The sequence below is a fragment of the Pimephales promelas genome, chromosome 19 (genome assembly GCF_988280905.1).
Source record: "Pimephales promelas chromosome 19, fPimPro1.hap1.1, whole genome shotgun sequence".
Lineage (NCBI taxonomy): Eukaryota > Metazoa > Chordata > Actinopteri > Cypriniformes > Leuciscidae > Pimephales > Pimephales promelas.
In genome coordinates, this window is record NC_142787.1 from 9583047 (window position 1) to 9607197 (window position 24151).

The 24151-nt window shown below is 38.4% G+C and overlaps 1 protein-coding gene across 2 annotated transcripts in view; it reads right to left on the reverse strand.

The window, feature by feature from the left end:
• Positions 1–22186, reverse strand: part of brd10 (bromodomain containing 10) — a 34309-nt gene extending 12123 nt beyond the window's left edge. The window contains exons 1-6 of one of the 2 annotated variants that reach the window (XM_039663960.2): positions 21959–22186; positions 20569–21210; positions 19913–20113; positions 16929–17686; positions 3216–3635; positions 2596–2669 (exon numbers count right to left, since the gene is read on the reverse strand). In XM_039663960.2, coding sequence (XP_039519894.2) covers positions 2596–2669; positions 3216–3635; positions 16929–17686; positions 19913–20113; positions 20569–21107 — 1992 coding nt within the window. In that variant the 5' untranslated portion in view covers positions 21108–21210; positions 21959–22186. Of the gene's footprint in view, positions 1–2595; positions 2670–3215; positions 3636–16928; positions 17687–19912; positions 20114–20568; positions 21211–21858 lie in introns of both variants that reach the window. The other variant, XM_039663958.2, reaches the window with a different exon arrangement.
• Positions 22187–24151: the final 1965 nt, after the last annotated feature.

Here is a 24151-nt window from a genome sequence, read left to right on the forward strand (position 1 = left end):
AGGACAATAATGTTAACTAGTTTTTAGTCCATTGAGTGCAAGGATAAATTAATACCCAATACATTAATACAAAATATACAAATTAAGTAAAATAAAAGGTATAACAGCTTATCTTGCCTTATGCGCTATTTTTCCTCCTCAGTTTCCCACAAATAAACAAGGAGTAAGCACCTTTAGCGTTAGAAATTATTACAAATGCGCATACAGATAATTGCAGCATACTTCAATTGGCCCAATAGCAGCAGAACTCGTATAAGACCAACTTGTGATACAGTACTCAACTCAATATGAGCCAGTATCATAGAGTGCAAGAACGTGACCGTTACTGTATCCATTAATAATGAAAGAATCTGTTTAAATTTCCGTATATTAACATTTACAGTTTTCAGGACTTTTTTTACATATTTTTTTAAAAGATAATTTCGAATCAGAACTCCCAGATACCTAAATCACTCAACATTAATTAATTCTTGTCCACCCAAACAAACTTTTACTTTGGCCACAGTTGTTTTAGGTTTACTAAAAAACATTGATACAGTCTTTTTAACATTAAGACACAAGCATGAATCATTCAGCCATTTTTGCAAATCATTTAAAGCAAATGAAAGCTGATGGGCTGCATCATCAGCAGTTTGGGCATGTGTAAAAATTACCGTATCATCAGCATTCATACTTGTGTCGACATTTTTGCACACATTAGGCAATCCTGGGTGAATAACTACCGAATTTAGGAGCAACTCCTAAAAATAATGGGTGTGTCACTCCTAACTTTAGGACTCGCAATTTTTTCACTAAGAGTAATTCATGAAACATTTTAGCCCTAAAAGTAGCACCTAAGTCTGGGACAGCTTAAAAGTCGTCGAGAGGACTCCTAACTCATTCACCCAGGACTGTAACTGCACACCAGCGCCTCTTGCAGTCGTCCAGGTCCGAGACACAAGTGGGAATACGGTATTGATCTGCAAAAAAATCCTCTCCCATTCACACACTTAGTTTTGCTTGATATCCCAGTGCTGAATTTTCCTTTTATTATGTTTTCTTTTTTTTTTCAGCACCAACTGGGCCAGCAGCATCTGATCCTGCATCCAGTTGGGCTTTCTTTTCCGTTTTGGCGAGTTCATAATTCCCCCGTCATTCAACTATTACATTACTTCAAAAAGAGCAACATTTCCTTGCTTTAAGTAGTCTATTTAGGCAGGATGTGAATCGGGAACATCTCAAATATAATGTTAGATCAGTGGTCAGACGTACAGTTAGTTTTTTTTTCTCATCAAAACTGAATAGCCTATGTTCATTAGTACTTACAGCGTATTTCAAGCATGGACAGGTTTTATTTTGTTATTTCACCGGAATGAATAGTCTCCGCAATGGCGATAGATTGAAACTTCACTCGCGTGTCGGAGTAAAAACATAGCACGACTCTCACAGCGCTTCGTCCATACAACTGATAACAGCGGACACGAGCCTCAGCTTGTAATTTGTGAAAACAGATTTTAGCGCTAGATCTCTTATTTAATAGCAAACTAAATTAATGATCTGCTAGTTAACTGGAGATGTTTTATTTATTTGTATCCATGCCTTAATGTTTAAAAAAGTTAATGTGTGTGATAGTAAAAAACAATTGGTGTTGATTGACGCCAATCGGACGTTCATGTTTTTTTCCATCTATTTGAAAGTTAGGCTAATAATAGCATGTTGCATTCTATACGGCCTGATTATGTAATTTTTTTTTAGTTACATAGCCTGCCTCCAGTGTTCCTCAACTTGACTAATTAAGAGGCGATAAATAACCAGCATATCAAAATGTCCGTAAAATGAGTGACCTGCACCATTTTTTCTAGCGGAAACTCTGGCACAAACATGTCATTATTTATGCATTTCGATGACATTACTATTATTATTTTGTGTAGGACACAGACAAATTTAGATGCTGTAATTCCATGATTTGTTGCGTCTGTGTTATGTTCCGCATGATGGCCCTGTGTCGAGTAGATCTGAAACGCGTTGTGAAAAACTTTTAAGAGAAAACTCCTAGCTAAAATATTTTAATGCGATTTAGCATTAAAGTGTAATTTATTCCTGTGATCAAAGCTGAATTTTTAGCATCATTACTCCAGTCTTCAGTGTCACATGATCCTTCAGAAATCACGCAAATATGATGATCTAATGATCAAGAAACATTTATGATTATTAGGTAATATTTTTGTGGAAATGATTATTTTTTTCATGATTCTTTGATGAATATAAAGTTTGAATATTTGAAATAGAATCTTTTGTAAAATTATAAATGTCTTTACTGTCACTTTTGATCAATTTAATGCATCCTTGATGAAAAAGTACTCATTTGTATCGAGATCAGAATCAACATCAAAAATGTTTTAAGATGCACAAACGATTCCTCAAAAATAACATTTTCAAAACATTTTAAAGACATAAAACATAAAGACAAGTTTTGCATTTACTTTCATTCATTTAGCAGACATTTTTTTTATTCAAAAAGACTCACAAATGAGTAATATATTCACTTATTAGTTTGAAATAAAGATTTTCATATTCATATTTCATGAGTGTTTTCCAGTGTGTGTGTAAGCTGACCTGAAACGAGGGTCCTGATTGGAAAAGAGCAGATCCCGCTGGTCTCCTCAACAGTTTCCCATCAGCCCTGTTCCCTGATGATGGAGAAACACCAAGTTTATTTATTTATCCTTTATTTAACCATTAAATCCCATCGAGAGATCACTCTCTCCTCCAGACGCCTGGTCGAGACACAGATTTAACCACACAAGACAATACTAGTAAAATCAAGAAAAGCACTTACTAGGCTCCTTTAAAATCAACCGAATGTGTGATCGAGATCCAGTAAAATAACTATTTGTTCACATGCACAACTTTCTTTCCGATTGATGAATCTGAATGTAACATGAACGCTGAACATGTGATCAGGTTACGCTATTTTAACATCATTGCGCTATTTCTACGTCATTGCAACATCACTACACTATTTCTACATCATTACGCTGTTTCTATGCCATTATGCTATTTCTATGTCATGACATATTAGTAAATGTTGAAATAAATATTAACTAAGATTAATAGATGCTGTAGAAGTATTGTTCATTCTTTTTGTGTTAACCAAGGTAAGTCAACTAATGAACTCATAGTAAAGTTTTATAGTTTCATTTAGTCAACATGATGTGAAAGTGTGTATTATTTACCCAGTTTCCGTCTTTTCCTCTGGTCTTTTTTCTTCACGGCTGTAGCTGCTCTCGTCATGCTGCTTTTAGCCGTTCGCTTCTTCAAGCTCAGTTTGGGTTTCTTCAAGTCTTTTTTCCTCTGTCTCTTCTTCTTCTGGAGTTGTGATTGGTCCTCACAGGTCATGTGATTTGCATCTTTTTCAGGACTTCTGTGACTATTCAGAGCGGATGCAACTCCCTTATATAGACTCTCTCCCACTCCGAAGCTCGGCTCACACACGTCCTCATCCTCTTCTTTTAACCGCTCCTCCTTGGTGAACGCTCCTCGAACACTTCCAGAGTCCAGAGACCATGAGAAGAAGCTGGAGGAATATTTCTGATCCGGATCCTCCCCGTCGGCGAGCGAATCTTCCTTCCATGCGTTCAGCTCCTTCATCACATCTGTGGACAGACGCAGATCGTTCTTCAAGCTTCACTTCAAACGCAAATTCTAAATGAAATTAGCTTAACTACCATAACTAAATATATAATTGAATAAAATTAATAATAAATATAGCTGCAAGCAGCAATTATACGTAACGATATGCCACATTCCGCCCTCAATCTAATGAAACCACTTTTATGATTTTTTTGGCAAACCGTTCAAAAGTTATAAGCAGCTCCCTCTCTCCAGCCGATTTAACACACGTTTTGGTTGTGCCCCCGTCTACATCAATATTGGTCATCTGTTTTTCAAACTTCATCCGAAGTTATAAAAATTCAAATTAAGCCCTGTCCGTTGATTGCAATATTTGGAATTCCAAAGGAGAGCTTAACTTTAACCTGAGACCAATCGGACATTATTGCTTTTACATCACTTCTTGCTCGTTGTAGAATCTTATTGGTTTGGACAACCGCTACCGACAGCCGCATGGTTAAGGGAGGTTTTATTTTTTATTAAACTGGAAAAAGTTAAATGCTTTAACTGTTTTGAAGAGCTGTGTAACAATTGAAAAAGAAAAGCTGTTTTTCCAGAATGTTACTAATTTATGGGGGGCGGGAAGGGTGGGACAACTATGTTAGGAGGGGGGATGGGTATTACTAAGCAATTGTTTTTTGTAGGGGGGGGGGGGGGGTTATAAGGTTTTGGTAGCTTAAGATAAAAAAATGAAACTGGAAAACTATTTCACTTCTTGTCAAATGTAACATCCTTCAGCCTCCAATAAAAGATTTACAGCAAAAGTTATAAGAAAAAATATTCATAATTTTTTCGTATCTTCGGCCCAGTAGGTGGCACAGCTCCAAAACGCAGCATGGAACCTCAGGTCATGCTTGATGACTTTGGTCTAATGCAGGGCTATTCAATTGGCGGCACGCGGGCCAAGTGCGGCCCGCAAATCATCTCCATGCGCTCCAACCTCCCCCTCCTATTTTCTGGTGGTGCGGCTAAATTTGGTTTGATATGCGCGTGGCCGCAGTGGCGCGTGCAGCTGGATGACTATTGAGAGTGAGGAGTCACATGCCGATTTGGGCGGGGTCTGAGCCGGTCGGCCATGATGGTTGGAGACGCTATCGGTTGCCAGGGGCGACGCCTTCAGAACTTCATAGGGAGACAGCGCAGCACAGCATTTGTTTACATTTTAGCGATATACACCACGGCAGTTTCTTTGGAATATACAGTATAGGGGGAAGAAGGTAGAGAAATGAAAGGGGTTCTATCGGGAGAGACTAAATATCAATGCTAGCCAGTTTTATTTAGAAAAACTGCTTGTCAATAAACTGACAGCAGCAACAGGAGCAAAGAATGATTTCAAAAGGAACATTTCAGCACAGTTCATATTTTATTTAACACAGACGACAGGGAACTACACTAACCTTTTCCACTGGTGGCACTTGCGCTACTAACTTTTTCAGTTACTGGCGCAAAACATGATTTGGTGCACAAATTATTTATAGTAAGCCGCACTCTGGATAGTAATGAATAATAATGAAACTGCATTAGGGGTGGAACGGTACAGAAGTCACGGTTGGGTTGGGTTCATACCTTGGTTCGGTACGATTTCGGTACAATGGAGTGAAAAGCAAAACAAAAATGGCATTTTTATAAATGTCTTAAGCCTCGTATTTTTTAAGTTGTTTAAGTTTTATTAATAAAGGCATAGAACCAGTTTATTTGTAGTGCACTGACAATAGTTTTATATAATTAGTTTATTCATTAAATTAATAAAAAGACAAAATGACCTTGATATATGTTTGGTAATTGTACTTGAATGAATGTAAAATTAATTTGCAATATTTCAGATCAATATATTTTTTTTCCTTAATTTTAACTAACCCTAACTTTATTCTCATCTGAATTATAAATACATGATTTCCGTATAAAATAATTACCATTAAAACACATTTGATTTTTCTTTTTTAATCAATGTAGAATCATACGCAGGACTGTTGGAAAGCTGTGATGACAATAAAATGATAGCTTATAAATATATCTCTGGTTGTTTCTGTTCCACAACATTTTGTATGTCATGTTTGGGGTGTGGGATGAAGAGAGGGATATTTTCAGTAATTATTTAATAAAACATTTAATTTATCTTCAGTGTGTAGTATTAGCCAATCAGGTGTCTTGACGCGAATCACGCGATTATGATTATGAAAAAACTAACGTTAGTCTAAAAAACTGCTAGTGATCATATAACGTTAGTCGATGTCAATATCAGCGCTAGCAATATAATTAGTTAGCTCATGGCAGAGTTTATCAGCCGAACACCAGACCGCAAATCTACCTTTGGTGTAAGGAAGAGACACGGTGTCTTACATCTCTGCGTCTTTTTCCTGCTGTCATGCAGGCTCAGATGGTAGCCTATGATTATGATTAGCATGCCTATTATAAAGACACAAACCTTTTACTATCATGTCATTTGAATAATATGCGCGCGATAGAGAGAGAGAGCAAGACAGCGCTTGTGTTGTGTGAAGACGTGATAGTGCGCGCGCGGCCAGGGCGCTCTCTCTCTCTCTCTCTCTCTCAGCTCGTTTGCGCCCTGTCAAACGCATCAGTCATTCTACTCTACAACACTCACCGCGATCAAAAAAGGCTTTTGGCGGGACAAAAAGAGGACGATCCGACAGGTTTTAGAAGTAAATATTAAATACAACCCGAAAGAAACTAAAAAAAAACAGACCCGTCAAAATAGTCAGTGATACATTTGCGACCCATTAAAAATTAGGGTCGCAATGCGATTTCAAAAGGTCGCATATGCGACCATTTTGGTCGCAGTGTAGTTCCCTGGACGAATAAAATTAATAGCTACTCTGTTATTCAACTATAGTTGTTTCATTTGTTATAGATATATCTGTACCGTGAAATGTTTTAAAAACATTTTTTTAATGACGTACGACTCGCATTGACGAGAATGTCCGATATGTTCGCTTGACGTTGCACTGCCGGTTGCAAATGCATGTGTATGATGATTCATATCAGATGTATTTCCACATATGAATGAGGCCTGAAACATCAAGTATGATTGAACTCTCGCAGTTTAACGTTAAAGGTTTGGGGGTTTCTAAAGGCCAATTTATACTTCTGCGTCGAGGGTACGCCGTGGTGTACGGCGTTGGCTACGCACGTAGGCGACGCCGTTGTGAGCATTTATACTTCTGCGTTCAGGTCTTGGTTGCTCTGCAGTACTGCTCCGAAACGCTAGTTGGCGGCGGAGGGTTTTAATGTTCCACTGTGTTTAGATTCCTCGCAGCTAGGTTACTACAAGCAATAGCGACTGAAAGAGAGCTGATCATGTTGGAGTTGGAGCTTATTGAGGTGGAAAAACAGTTCACTTTAGTGAAATTACTAAAACTGAAAAGCAGAAACGAGAGAAGATGTCGGAGGAGATGGTACGTGTGGAAATCATAGACAGTGGTGGAAATGCGTGAGAAGGTACGTGCGGAAATGCGTAGGAGGAAATGCAATGCTACCAAGCCGACCAATCACAGATCTTGCGGTCTGCGTCGTCGCGACGTGTAGTTACATTTTTGAAGAGGTGCGCGTCAGGCGACGGCAAAGGGTACGCGGCATGGGACGCGTCTGTGCGTATGCTACGCCGTACCTACTGCGCGCACCCTACGCAGAAGTATAAATTGGCCTTTAGTCTTGCACCCAGCCGCGGCTGAATTGTTCATAAGCTTCTGAACTCTTCCTTTGCATTGTGTAGGCAGTAACGTTAGGCACTTATACCATAAACCAGGTAATTGACTCTGTCAGGGTATGTGAAAGGTGGAAGTGCTTCGGGTCTTTCGGCCATTCTGTAGCAGGTCGTACGGGTCCATGTTGTGTTCAAGTCGTTTCTCTATAATGCTGCTTGGTGTTGTAATTTATTCTCTACCGATAGAGCCACATTCCTTTTGCTTCCCCCTTCTTCATTTGTTCTCAAGAAACTGTTCCATATCAACAAAAATTAGAGATGGGGCCGATCCGATCCAGTATCGGTATCGGGACCGATACCTGCGTAATTCACGTATCGGATTTTTCCGATCCAACCTGCGGAGAAATCCGATATTTATGATCCATGTCTGCGCTTTAACGTTATCTGCTGAAATAACTGCAAAAGGGATTCCCCGGGCCTGCTAGTCTCCTAGTTGGCTGCAAACTGTGGAATGGATATCCTGAACGGAGGTGCAGCTCAATCATAGATTGTAAAAAATAGGGCTCAATGAGACACACAGACCCCCGCTCAGGAAATCCATTCCGCAGTTTGCAGCCAGCTAGCAGGATAGCATTGACCAACATGTTCGCTGTGTGGAAATGCTACGGTGGAAATACTTCACACTGGAAACACTGCAGCAGAGCAAGACAGCAAAATGCAATGTTTGCAAAGCCGTATTAATTAAACTATATGTCTGTGATGCATGTTTGCAATTCGCAATCCAGAAGAGAAAGCAAGAGAGATCTCTCACGCGGTGCCACAGCACGCACAACACGACAGCCCTGCTTAATGAGTGACGACAGAGGAAACGTAGCCTGGTTATATGATATTAGTCTGATTTCCAAAGACTAAAGAATATATTGAGGTAAAAAAAACATTAAAAACAATAGCCGCATTCTGTCTAGCCAACTTCATTCCCATCGCGGCGGTGCACTGTCATTTCTCCTTAAAACTAAAACTTTAAGACAGAATTAGCACGATCTGTGATTGTTGTAAAATGCAGGCTCTGCTGTTGCTAAATTGCGGGACACTTTTAATAATAAAGAGAGCTATTAAAAGCACAAAATTTGCGCAAGAGATGCTGTTCCCAGTGGCGCGCGCTCCGATACAGACCGCAACAAGACAAGCAAATTATACTCTGGGCTTCATATGCGCGTCTAAACGATCAAATGTAGCCTGCACAAGAAAAATGTCTAAACGACCGGCTTGGAGATTAACACTTAAACCGTTTATGTCTAAAATGAATGTAGTTATGGAAGTAGTTGGGAGAAAATATGGTGCATCAGTAGACTATGAAATCTGAACTCGTTCTTAAAGGGCAGCAGTATAAATGTGACGATTGCGACATTACTGAGAGTAAAACAACAAAAGGCAAAAAGAAAATCACTCACAGCTCTTGAATGAATTACTTCAGCTCTAATAAGCATAAATCTATCTATGATAAACTTTGCAGTGCTATTTTACTTTTGATTACTTTATTATAATTCTTTTTAGACCATACCTGAATAATGTTAGTAGACCTTCCTGAAATTAAAGCACTGTGTAGGCCTGTATAATGTGCATCTTTGTTTAATTGTCTATTGTTTAATATATATATATATATATATATATATATATATAATGACATACATGCGTACATATCATCCTTGCCCGTAGAGAGGAGTTTATTTCAGCATCATATAAAATTAACAATAATGATAAATAATATTAAAGCAAACACAGCTCTGGTATCGGAAAAGTATCGGTATCGGCCTATATCCAAAGTCAGGTATCGGGATCGGATCGGAAGTGAAAAAATGTGGATCGGTGCATCCCTAACAAAAATACAAACAAATATCAAGCTGCTCTCTCTCTCTGCCGCTATTTCTCTTGGTCTCACTGCCGAAGTAACCATGACAACGGATAGCGTATCCAACCAAGATGGCGAATCCTTCCCACAATGCAACGCGGACTGGTACGCGTGACGTCAGCTCCACATTCTCAATACGCACTGTGTGTATGAGCGCTCCAACTGACCTGAGAGAAACGTTTTCAGTCCGAATATTTCAGCAGTTATTATGCGTGTCCCGTATTTCTGTCGACTGAACCAGCGATATTAGGGCTGGGTAATAAATATCGATTTCTCGATATTAATCGATTCTCATTTTTACGAACCGATATCGATTCTTAAGTCTCAAGAATCGATTATTCATCCTGTTTCATTTGAATGAATGGGATATTGTATCGCGGCTGCGCGCATCAAAAAAAAAAAAAAAAAATCGCAATAATCTTTGTCCTTTGTTACTATTGATATGAAGCAAAGTCTCAATTTTCAAATTACGTCCATTTAGAAATTCAAAAACATAAATAGAGTTTTGGCGCTGTGGCGTGAGATCGCTCTGGCGCAGCTGATGAGAAGCAGCAGCGCTGATCTCTCTTCCGGCTTAATAATACCAGTCACAGCGCGAAATAAACATGAATGAGCATCTGAAAGTGAGTTAAAAGATAGAGTACAACTTATCGAAATTCGTATCATGTCACATTGATTCGCTCAATCAGCGTTTCAACCGTGGAAAGACGTCAGTTAAACAGCTTGTAATCAATGTATCAATCATATTTACCTCAGAAAACCCACATCAACTCGTTAGTCAGCTAGGAAAAAATAACTACAGAGAGGAGCATTTTGCTAAATATATAGCCACCATTTAAATGTTTATATTTCATATAATCTTCTTATTATAAAAATAAATAAAAGTGTATTTTAAGTGATTCATTCATTATTACCTTCATATTTGAATAAATCTGGCAAGTTTTTTATGACAGCCACCATTTAAATGTTTATATTTCATATAATCTTCTTATTATAAAATAAATAAAAGTGTAATTTAAGTGATTCATTCATTATTACCTTCATATTAGGCTAATGAAGCCTAGTAGGCTACAACTAGACTCCCATAGTTTACAGCATTAGTTAAGAGATTTGATTCCCTTGAGAAAAAATGCCATTTATTGTAACTGATATCCAAAATAATCGATATTGAATCGAAATCGAATCGAATTGCAAGCTTGTGAATCGAAATCTAATCGAATTGTGAAATTTGTCTCAATACCCAGCCCTAAGCGATATTAATCGTTCGTTGGTTCGATTCCTATTTCCTTTTCATGAATTGGCCAAACGCGCGTGCATAACAGTCGGAAACGATTCTGATTCGTTCAGACCGTTCTGTCACTGAATCATCTGAAGCAGTTTCTCAGTCAGTAAGAACAAATATAGAACAAAATAGCGCTGGGTTCAGTTGTTTCGTTAGTTTACTTTGAACTAGGCAGCATGGCCCAGTGGATAACGGAACACAAGCTTAAAGGAGTTGCGTTTACTCCCGGTCCCGGACACTATTATACGCCTTATTCACGGCAGCGCCATCTTTGATTTTTAATGAGAATGAAAGCGAGGCTGTGAGGGATAGTCATGCATCTCTTCAATGGGCTGTATTGTTATTTAATGTGTTTTTGGATTGTTCTGCTCATGAAACACTGGAAAAATATCTTTCAAAGAAATGTCAGTTGACAAAAACCCCCGACAATGTAAGCTGTGGAAAATTGTAAGTAATCTAGGAGCTTTATTCAGCTTTTTACAGCGGATGCCATTGGAAACACGGTAAGTCTATCCCTCACAGCCTCACTTTCATACCGGTCATGGCGCTGCTCTGAATAAGGTCTATTAAACAGCGTTGCGACATCCATTGAGAAGCGTTTCAATCGGACACTCCTCTCTGTTACAAACCACAAATCACTCAAGGATTTTAACTAGTTTTAAATCGGATGAAACAGCCATAACATTCCCAACACTACTGATGAGGTAAATAGCAGGAACATGAACAAAGTTGGAATACTATAAATGCCATAATCACCACCCTTACAAACATTTACCATGAATGTAATAATTTACCATATGGTTTGGGCAGAAATGTGGAATATTTATATTGAATTCTATGTTACAGTCATGTATTTTGCATTAGATTTATTAGGGGGTAGAGGAATATAGCCAAATTCATTGTGTGCATAATTGTTTACCTGTTTAGGCATTTTTTATACAGTGGTAGAGAGCCACAAGTCTCACTGTCAGGATATTTTAATTTAAGCCTAAAATAATTATTAATAAAATAATTCTTACCAATAGCTATGATATTGTATAATTCAATTGTATATAGCTGTAAAAAAATGTTATTTATTATGGTCTGCATACTGTTGGGTACCACATTTCCTAGTAAATGCAAAACCTTTTTTTTTTTACTTTAGCTTACTTTTTGATACTGTTATGTGTTAATAAATAAGCTTAACCCACCGGCCCAGCTCAACTTTTTGATTTAAAGGGACTCTGTGTAGATTTTTAGGTATTTTATTATCTGAAATCAATATTTTTATTCATAAATATGTCCTCAATGGTGTACAAATACCTCTGCAAATTATCTGACTTATCCTCGTAAATGAAGAATTTATTATCTTTATGTACATGGGACGGGTAGGTTCACGGAGGCTTCCATGTCGTTCCGCCATCTTGAAAAACTATAATAGCAGAGAGGGTCAAAAAGTACCACCAGCCAAACGCGTTTCCACAACGCGTTTTCGTTCAGACTCAGAGCCATCGTCACGTCACATTGAGAGGCGCATTCCCTGCAAGTTTAAACGGCTGCATTGCACTCCTATGATTGCTGATTGCTCTATTATTTGTAATGGCGAGATTATTAATACATATGCCGAGTCACAGGAGAATGCATCCTCCTCGCAAAAAAAGGCCAGACTTGAACGAAAAAGGAAACGTGACCGGAGATTTCGTCCGTCATAAAATTAATCGGATCGGGTTCGATTTTCTGCGTTTTTCGCATCCAGAGCCAGCATTTTGAGAGGTCTTTTGACAATTCAGGGCCGGGGGAGCTCGTCCTCAAATCATTGCACATATGCGCCGTGCTTTCAGTTTCGGTTTTCAATTCGATCAAGTGTTTATGTTCTCTTCTCTACATTGGATTATGAAATTAATAAACCTCCCCGAATTCAATCAGATTGAAATTTAAGATCGAATAAGGTGTGATTGAGCAGCCTATTCGATAACTAATGTATTTGGGCACAAATACACAATAACAGCCTAGCTGTTCTGTCTGCTCAGCGCTTCCACCGGGCCGCGCACGGAGGTGTGTGTGTGTTTGTGTGTGTGTCCATACCTGGTCCATACCAGACACACTGCCGTTCAGAATCGATTGGTTCACGGAAATTGGTGTTTTTGTTTTTAATATGTGGCTCCAGAATCGCTAGCAAAGCATCAAACTGTCCCACTGACATTCTGAGGTAAATTTTGAATCGCTCAGGATAAATTCGCAACTCCTTGATAAGGTGGAACTCTCCTTCTTCCTCTCGGCGCAATTTCAGGATTGGATGGACGTAATTTCTCTTTCTTCTCTTTTCAATATGAGAGAGGGCAAAAATCATCCTCACTGCTTGACGAATCCATTTGGTATTTTTTCGTTTTTTCCCGCAAAGGTTTAAAGGTGCCATATACAATAATTGAGGTAACAATATACGAAAAATGAGCTACACGCATCAAAAGAATGAGAAGAAATAAGTGCAAAGATGTCATTAAAAAACTGACAAGTTATAGTGCTGCCGAGATATTAACCTGAATTAGCATGCTAAATTACTAGCCCCGGCCCGGCAGGTATCGTAATACCAGTTCCGGCCATGGGAGGCGGTATGCGGACGGGCAACGTTAGCACCAGCCAAACTGCAATGCGCGAGTGAGTCGCGCTCGCGCCGGTGTGTGTATGTGTACTTGAACCTGATGTCAGTCGTGTGGAAATACAGCCCACTACTACATTTCAGTTCAGGGAAGAGTTCAAAAAATGATTGGTCGACATTATGCATGAGGAATACATTTTGGTAAGTTGTAGCATACTGTATCTTTCAACAGAGTTCATGTTCTTTTTCCAGCTAGTAGAGACGATCGGTTCACGTGCGCTAGGGATCTGTAGTGTAACATGTACAAGCGCCAAAACGGTATTTATTCTTTGAATTGCGTAATATAATTGACAGAATCTGAGAGCTTAACTAACCTGCTTGCTAAGTGTTAATTGCGTGTGTCTCACGGTAAATTCACGGCGCTAGCTTGATCAACATCAGCGAATGCTGTCTGTCAAATTAATTCACTAACAACAAAAGTGTAATATGAACAAAACGAATACCATAAACTTCAAATAATTGCCCAAGCTTTTATTTTCCCATACCGTCGAAATGCACCAGCTTGTTTTTGAGATCTATGAGGCGGTCTTCATCATTTAGTGTTGAGATTCATAGTGTTTAGTTTAGTTCACTCTAGTGTTTAGTTCATTGAGTCTCTGATCTCTAAAAATCTCCAAATGTTCCACGTGAAACTGCGGTCTTCCAACCTTTTACTATCATGTCAAATGATTTGAATAACATGCGCGATGGTAGGAGCACAAGTCATTTTTTGGAGGTATACTGCCCCCATCTGTTATGGAATATGGAGTAGGATTTGATTTATTATGGTAGATGGCACCTTTAATAAATACGCAACGGACTCGGTGTGCAAGGTTTCTATGCGTGACGAATTTTTAGGCTGATGACAAACACGAAAATACGCATACGAAAATTTCGTACTCAGTGTGCAATGGCCTTAAATATCGGGATAGCGTTTTCAAGCTGGAAAGAGCTAATGCAGCGGAAAGATTTCAGAAGAGACGCTGAAGTTGCTTTCTCCGCGACAGGTTAGTCAATGTTACAGTCTTACTTAATTTTTTTGTCATTGCTTGGCTGTGTACTTTATTATATAGACAGTATAACATTTATAGGTAAAAAAGTTAAACAAGGTCTTTGATATAGCAGCTATTGACTACTTTACTCGCAGCTATTGTGAAGGTGCTAAAAACAAGGTTTGTAAGTTAACGCTTTATAACCTATAAATTCAGTAAGAATATAGAGATAAGAAAATATTGAAGAAAATATTGCTCTCTGTAAGATTTTCTATAACTTTCTTTTTTATAAATGATCAATTAGCTAAAATTGTGATTTTGCTATGTGGATAAGATTGTACAGAGAATTAAAATTAATTTATACAGCTAGACACATAAATTGTACAAACCTCGGTCGTTTCTCTTCGCTGCCTTTGAAAACTTTCAATTCTACTTTGATCGTCTCTTGTAGTTGCCGGGTATCTTTGTCGTCGTTGTGTTGACTCTCGCGCTACTCGTCATCCATCTCCTCGCCTAACGTTAGATCCCACTGATCCACTGCCTCTCTGTCCTCTCCCTCTCCCTACTGCTGAATCATCCGATGATGATATCTAACATCGTGATGATGATAATATCTAATATCTATCTAATTCGTTTGTTCGTTGTGTCAAGTTGCTGTTTTTTTTAGTTACAAACTTCACCCGGAGAAACTCGATGAAGTGTTACTACAAGACATCCTGTCATAGCATTTTTGGTACATAACGGCAACCGTAGATGCAATACGCACTTGAAAAAGCGAGGCGCTGGAGAGCAAAATTCGTTTGAATGCAAAATACTATTTAACCACTAGATGGGGGTAATTCCTACACAGAGTCCCTTTAATAATGCGGCCCTCGAATGAAGATAATTGAATAGCCCTGGTCTAATGTCTACTTTTGTAAACCCTAGATAAAATGTATTTGCGCGTAATTGGAAAACAACTTAACTTTGTCACCATCGTCTTAAGATGATCTGGACACATTTTCGTGAAAATTGGAGCAACTGCTATTATACATTAGAGGGTGCTATTTGTGAAAAAAAAAACAGAGGATGTTTTGAGAACATGAACTTCATCACTGCATTTGCAGGAAAAAAATCTTAACTCATGAAGTATCCTAACGCAATATTTTTACTCTAACAGCTTCCCACACACATATATGAACTGTGATCATGCAAAACGAAAAAACATGCAATAATTAAATCAATAGATTAATAGGGTAGGTGCTAATTTATATCAGCCTCTCCTGAACCACGGATTGACTGACATAAACCATCACAGAAACAGTTTTACTGCTGACTGTTAAGTTAAAGTAATAATGTTAACGTTACATCGCGATTCTGAGCTACAGTGAAATGACAGAAAAGACTATTATCTATGTAAGTCAATTCGCCTCATTCGCGCCACAGGACCTCTAGACGCGTGTAAACGCGTCTTTACATTGATTTAACATTGAAATCACTCACGCCAGACGTTCAAGAGTGAGTGTCTAATCAAAAAACCTTTGCTTTAGTCTCTATTGAGTGAAACATCGTATGTATAACTTCGGCCATTCTCAGTGACTGGGACACTAGCTCTGCTTGTCATCATAGAAACAGATAATCAGATTGTGATGTTTATTCTGAATATTTTGCCTTCCTTTCTACACACAGCTCCACAGCCTAGTGCGGACATGCAACCGTCTCGCAAGTGTTGATAGGCTATTATCCGTGAGGTGTAACCAATCAGATAGCGGCGTGGGCGGGACATTGAGCAAGTCTGCAGACTCATGCAGAGCGGCAGTGTATCAGAGTCAGCCAAAGTAGTGCATTTAAAAATAAAATTGACTAATTAAACCGTGATACGTTTTCTGATTCGTCTCATCACTAGTGTAGTAGCACTGATCCCTATGAGGGGGGGATAAATTTATCCCCATCAGGGATAAAAAATAATTAAGCAGAGGCAGGGATATATTGACCAGAAAGGGGGAAATCCCACGCATCACCCCCAGCAAATCACACCCTGTATATATGTATGAACCATCCCTAAACTTAAGCTGGACTATGAAGCTATTCCTTCGAGTTCTGCTGTACACCAGAATCAAACTTTGTTGCATTATTTTCCTGTTATCTCTGTAAAGCTGCTTTGAAACTGTTTTGTAAAAAGCGCTTTATAAATAAAGGTGACTTGACTTTCAATTATGGACAGTTGGTGGCGCTAAAGCGATTGAGTTAGAGACTCCAAAGTTGCTCTGGTGAGAGTTCACACAAACCATACTCTATCTGTGTACCGAATTTCACAGCTTTCCTGTCAAGTGCCTCTACAGTGGATAATTGGCGCAGTCTGCTTTAGCGTTTTTGTTCCATTCATGTTGCTTGAGCTTAAATTGTTCTTTATATTTTTAATTTAGACATTTTTTATGTATTCAACTAAAATAAAACCTTTAGATATAACACTGCCTGACCGTAAGCTTGTTCAGAAATCAAAAACATAAAATTAAAAAAATAACGTCTGTCTCATTAAACGTCATTTAAATACACAAATATTTTTATGATTTTTATGAGCCCAAATATTCGAATACAATATTTTCAATGCCCATACCCAATAAGAACGGCAACGAATACAATAGGAGCTTGGCCCCTAATAAATGGTCTGGATAAATTTTATTGGAGTTGCGTGTTCATGATCTTGGCCAGGACGCTCTTGCAAAAAGAGATTATAATCTTAATGTGCTTTCTTTCCTGGTAAAATAAAGGTTATAATAACAATAATAATAATAAACAACTAAAAACAAAATGAACAATAGCAACAATAAACTCACGTGTTTCCAGCTTGACCTCTGACCCCTCCGGTTCCTCCTGCGATCTCTTGACACATAACAGCGGAAGAGGAAACTCCATCGCGGTACACGGACTCTGGCGGTAGATCCGCAGGTCGGCACCGCAGAAGTGAGGGAAGTGTATGTACGCGTTCTCCTGTGCATCATAGCCCAGGATGGACTCGCGGCACTCGTGGATCGGCTGCGCGAGAACTGCGACCTGAACGTCCTTCTGCGTCTCGTACACGTGATCGCACAGGCCCTTGAGGAGCCACACACGCTGCTTAAACGTGAGCATATGGAACGGCGTCTCCTCTAGCGGACTCACGTCTCCTAGCGTCCAGAAGAACTGATGTGAAAGTCCTAGGAGTTCGGCACGAGCTGTTTGGTCCTCTGCCCTCGCGAGCGAACGATACCAGTCCTGGACCCGACGCCGGAGCTCCGCCTCCCACTTTCTGTATGGCAACGGCGGGCGGCGGTGGGCATTCGCTCTTTTATTCGGGTGAAGGAGCAGAGAGGTCATGACCTTAGCTAGGAACGAGCTACAGCGCGGCATTAGCAAGCAGCGCTCCAGCTCGTAGAAGACGATCTCGGGGAGGTTGAGTGCCTTCTGAGCCAGACACAAGAAGTGGCCGATGGCGGGAAGCTCCCACATGGTCCGGACAGCCCACGGTTCCGCCAGCGCAAGCAGTGAACTCTCCCAATCCTCCAAATCTTTCACCGACGCCTCCTCTGCTTCTTTACGCTCCAGCTCACGCTGCCTAGAGGTCAAAGGTCAATGGTTACAGGATTTAGGAGTTCTATGCAAAATACAAACTGATAAAATAAAAGTATGGCTTAAAGCTATAGCGGAGGATCTTTGCGAATTTTAGAGAAGACCCGCCCTCTCCATTTTTAAAAAAAATGCACATGCAGAAACACAACACTCTTGCTCCCGAGAGGGAACGCCTATTACGCCTTGCACAATTATGTTGCAAATTATAAACTAACTCAAAAAAATTCATAAAAAAGACAACATGCCAAATGCCCTTCCGTGTTTTAATTACTTATTATACTGATCGATTGAGTGACCGAGGACTCAAGACATGATACTGTATGTTGCAACCCTGTATCACACGAAATACGTTCTGAGGAAACTATTTTGCAAATCGCAATTACGTTACATGGCAACATATAAGCAGTGCTATTACGTTGGTCCTTAACCTAATATGTCTCATTGTTAATATGTAGGTATTAATACGTTATTTTTATACATAGTTGCATATGTAATGGAGAAGTTAGCTTGTTGCATTTGTGTAATAATAAACACAAAAGGTTTTAGAATATGAACACATGAACACACAAGGTTTTAGAATATTTCAGCGTGATACCATTTACCATTTGGTCAAAAGGCTACTTTAGACAAATTGAGAGATGTTTACCGTGTCTATGCGGTGCATGACTTGTGCCAGGGCTAGCATTGCTAAGTAGCTTGCATTAACTTTTACTAGTGATTTTAAATGGATTTCTCCAAATAGTATGACAAACTTTACCTGTCTGGTAGAATCTTCGCGACTGCGGCATCAGTGAGAAGCCCAACCTGTGCTTTTAGCGCACGCCAGCGTGTGATATTCACCCAAAATCACTCTGGTCTTGTTTCTATATTCTGCGGCCTTTCTCTTCTTATCATACACTTCGTATACATTTTTTCTCTTTCGACCCTCAGCCAAAAGGAATGGCTGAAACGGTGACTCTGACATAGGCTAATACACCTGAAAGTTAAAACTACATAGGGATGAGCACGTACGACGGCCTTACGTAAACATATCACCAGAATGATTGACACTTAGGTGGACCAATAGTATAGACTACCCACCCGGAAAAAGAAAATCCTCCGCTATACCTTTAACTTGAAGAAATTATGACTGAAATAATATATAGTCAAACCAAAAATTATTCCGAAAGTGATTCCCTATGGATCTAAATGTTCAAATAAAAGTGGTTTCCTATGGATCTATGAGTTCAAATAAAAATGGTTTCCTATGGATCTATATGTTCAAATAAAAGTGATTCCCTATGGATCTAACTGTTCAAACAAAAGTGATTCCCTATGGATCTAAATGTTCAAACAAAAGTGATTCCCTATGGATCTATATGTTCAAATGAAAGTGAATCCCTATGGATCAATATGTTCAAATAAAAGTGATTCCTTATAGATCTATATGTTCAAATAAAAGTGATTCCTTAGGGATCTATATGTTCAAATGAAAGCGTTTCCCTAAGGATCTATATGTTCAAATAAAAGTTATTCCCTATGGATCTACGTATATGTTCAAAAGAAAGTGTTTTCCTATGGATCTATATGTTCAAATAAAAGTGGTTTCCTACGGATCTATTTGTTCAAATAAAAGTGATTCCCTATGGATCTAAATGTTCAAACAAATGTGATTCCCTATGGTTCTATATGCTCAAATGAAAGTGATTCTCTATGGATCAAAATGTTCAAATAAAAGTGATTCCTTATAGATCTATATGTTCAAATAAAAGTGATTCCTTATGGATCTATATATTCAAATAAAAGTAATTCCCTGTGGATCTATATGTTCAAACAAAAGTGATTCCTTAGGGATCTATATGTTCAAATGAAAGTGTTTTCCTATGGATCTATATGTTCAAATAAAAGTGATTCCCTATGGATCTATACATGTTCAAATAAAAGTTGTTTCCTATATGTTTAAATAAAAGTGATTCCTTATGGATCTATATGTTCAAATTAAAGTGTTTTCCTATGGATCTATAGGTTCAAATGAAAGTGGTTTCCTATTGATCTATATGTTCAAATAAACGTGATTCCCTATGGATATATGTTCAAATAAAAGTGGTTTCCTATAAATCTATATGTTCAAATAAAATTGATTCCCTATGGATCTATATGTTCAAATGAAAGTGATTACCTATGAATCTATATGTTCAAATGAAAGTGTTTTCCCCACAATGTGTGTGTTCACCTCTTCTGGTCTTTGGCTTTCTGCAGCTCCTCCAGTCTCAGCGCCTGCACCATGATGGACTCACTGCCGCCCACTGTAATGGCCGCCAGGTTTCGTGGCACCAAACGCCGCCTGGACGACGTGCCGACCGATGCTTTCTCATCCTCGGTGCCAAAACGACCTCTTGAAGTCACAGCTAGCGTGGTTTTCTCACGCAACGTCCTGGTGTCGGAAAGAAAACATGAGTGAATCTCAAAGCTTCAATTCAATTCATGTTTATTTGTATAACGATTTTCCCAATATACATCATTTCAAAGCAGCTTTACAGAAAGTGCATAAATCCGTATTACAATTTAGAATGATCTCTTATCAGAGGAAACTGTCGACGTTATGCATTTCAGGAATGTACATATATAAAAAAACAAATCAGTTAGCTAAACAAAAGTGAAACTTTTAAATTTGAAAAAATTGTTACATCCTTATGTAAAAAATGTAAAGTAAATGCTTCAGAAAAATTGTTAAATTTTTTCTTATGTACATTGTTGCATCCATAAAAAAATTCAATTTAAATTGGTAACTAATCCATTCTGTTAAACTACATTATAAGAATGCGGCAGCGAACTTAATTGGTTCTTGAGTCACCTGACTGAATCTCAATAGCGACTTGTGATTATTACCTGGACAACAGGGTCAACTTTTGTTCAAGAATAATCTCCAGTTTCTGGGCCTGTTTAGAGATCCAGTGATCAACTCCGTGAGAGCGATAACAGTTCTCTAACATCAGTCTGAAATCGGCCACGAACGCAGTGATGGATTCATACTCGCGATTTACAAATTTATCACTCATCTTTCTGAAGCTCATGTCTGCATCAGAGCTCTGGGATCTGGGATGCCAGAACGGGGCCGTTATGGATTTATGCTTCTCGGAAAGAAAGCTTTGAAATATTCTGTAGGCCTGCTGGATCTCTGGCGTGAAATCGTCTCCGTTCTCCACTGTACTGGACCTGCTGTCGTCTTCAGAGGTCACCGGGTCACTTTCATCACAATGTGCCGTGAAATTCTCAAGCTCTGATTGGTCAGAAGACCCATTGCACAGGAGCTCCACCCCCTCCGGGCCCATGGGTTTCAGTGCACAGGAGGTCAAGGTCATACGGTGGTTCAGGTTCATGTCCTCACACGTGTGTGTGCTCTCACTCGGGTCCGAATGAAGCTTCATTCTCCTGCTGTGATGCTCACCTGCACAGGTGCCTCCAGCATCATCTGTCAATCAATGTCAATCTGGCATCACATAAAGAAGCCATTGCTGGTCCTGACGGAGACTGTGTGAAGAAAAGACATTAACCGTTAAAACGGAAGCCAAAAAATATTAAAATGAAAAACAGAGAATTTGTGGAAAAGAAATAACAGAGTTTGTATGGGGAAATAGATTTATAAGGGCCCTGTTGAAAAATATTACATTTAAATGTTATTAAGGCAGTTCATCAGATATGCTTTTAGATTATTAAAATGGAGTTGAATCATTGATATAAGAGAATAAAGAAAAAAAAATATGAAAAACATTGATTTGGGGAAAAAATGCAGAAAAAAAATGTCATTTGGCCCTGACAAAATTAATTTCAATAAATAATAAATATAAATGCTAACAAAATAGCAAATTGTTGAAGTTTTATTACTTCAGTTGATTCGTTCGTATTTTGATTAAAAATAAACTTCTTAAACTAATGAGAATATGGACATACCGTTTAAAGAAAAAATACTATAAGTTACTTCCAGTTAAATGAGTAAGTTACTTGATGTAAGTACTGCATAAATCATGTTCCAATAAATAATAATAATTAAAACTCGTGCATTTACATGAATTTCTACAAATCAACAAATCGGCTGAAACTCATTTAAAGTCGATAAATCAGCTATAAATTGTGTTAATCCCTCAGTCTTTCATGTTTTAGGAGTGTTTGCAGCATTACCGGAGCGCTGTTCTGTATTGTCGAGTGAAACATTAAACCGGCCGCACTAGGCCTCAGCGCCAGCGGCCTCGATTTCGCTCTCACACCCGGGATGGCTCACCTGAGCCGGGCAGCCGCCGCTCTTTCTCCCGGGGACCGATGAATTTCATAGTTCCACTAAGGCGCAATCTGTCAGAAAAAACGGCGCTAACGTCGCGGTTGTTTTTCCGCTTTCACGAGGGAAACCCTGTCAGATTTATGCGAAAAGCGTGTGATAGCGAATGAGATGAGAGACTCGGCGACACTGAATCACAAACAGTCACAGACCGCTGTTAACGTGTGTGTGTGTGTGCGCGCGCGCGTGCGTGTCTGTGTGTGTGCAGAAAAAAATTATCAAAACTTCATACATGTTAGAGGACCAGAGTTATAGCAAGGTTTTAATACAAAGGAAAGGAATGAAATCTAATTCTTTTCATTTGCTCAAGGCTAGAAACATGAACCTGTGTGAATATTCCAGAATATTCCAGTTTTATTTGACTTAAAACACTTCATTCTGTCCCGCTCTTCCCTCAACACATGTTTGAGAAATCAACTCTCTCAGTAAAGCTCTCAGAGTAAATGTTCAGATTCGATATTAAAACTCGGAAATCTTCAGGTGAATCTCAAATTCAGCTCGGCAGTTCGTATTTTCGAGTCGTGTTTCCGACATCAAGTCACTTTCGTCGAAGCAAGATGGCGGTGTACCATCACGTAATTAACATAGACAGTAAAATAAATTCAACTACTCAAAACTGCAACAAGGTTTAAACTCTACTCCAAGAAAATTAATTACAAAGAAGAATGTGCAGCAGTGTTTTGCTTCTTATTGGTCTGTATTGATTTATGAAGCCACAATAAACGTTAGCGTTACATATTATATTCAGTGCTCGAATTGAGTCAAGTCTTATGGGGGGTCCCCAATTTTTTTCCTGGGGGGGGGGGGGGGGGGTTGTGTTTGGGATATAAATAGCATATATTTATATAATATGCATAAATGTATACTATTTATTAAAACCACTTGAAAAATAATTATATTAGGCTATATATATAATTATTATTTTAAATTACTTACTAAAGGTTTGGATTTAGAGGGCAGCAGAATTTTCACAAATTTTCAGCATCATTACTCCAGTCTTCAGTGTCACATGATCCGTCTGATGATCAACAAACATTTATGTAATAAACATTTATTTTATTTTTCAGGATTTTTTAGCAATAGAAAGTTCAAAACAACAGTTTCTATTTGAAATAGAATCTTTTGTTACATTATAAACTTCTTTACTGTCACTTTTGATCAATTTAATGCGACCATACTGAATAAAAGTATTAATTTATTCCCCAACATTTTTTTTAAAAATACATTCTTACTGACCGCAAGCTTTTAAATGGTAGTGTATAATGCTACAAAAAGTTTTATATTTCAGATCTAAAGGATCATGATGAACACTGGAGAAACTATGGTTTTCAGCTTTGATCACAGAAATAAACAATATTTTATTATATTATTATTTTAAACTGTAATAATATTTCATAAAATTACTGTTTTTACTGTATTTTGCATCAAATCAATGCAGGCTTGGTGAGCAGAAGAGACTTTTGAACAGTTGTGTACATCCAACAAAATGATTTATTTACAAATGTTGTTTTTAACCTAAAAACAACTGCATGATTAATGCGGATTATGTGACACTGTGGTAATAATGTTGGTTTCAAAAGACTTGATTAAATAGATGAAACTTGTTTATTAGATATTATATGGTGGGGATTTTTCAACTATTTCAGCACATGCGATTTTTACATAGTTACGTCCAGTAGGTGGCGGAAAAGCACTCAGTAGGTCAGCAACTATTCAACGACCATGACTAGCGAAAAAGGCAGCTTTATTCAGAAACAAACAATGCCATGCCAATCGATGTCAATTATTGCTATTTTAAGAGTGAACTTTGAAAGTGAACTTTGAAACCCAAAACTTTGTGTTTACGTGGCCGATCCTGGCAGCATGAAAAACAAGTTTTATACAAATTCTGAATGGAAATTAGAAAGCACACAACGATCGTTCCCTTTGCTGAAAAACTGTTATCCATCTCCGTCGAGATCTCTAGCACTCCCGTAGAACCAGGACTATTAATAATGGTGGAAAAAAAGTAACTTAAGCCTAAATGTTTCCAATTTACGCAAGGAATACAGAAGCCCCGATATGGTGTGGGTAGATATAAAGTAGAAAGATATATAAAGAGAGACAATTACCCCTCAAAAAAGTCGGTAAAAAGCTTTC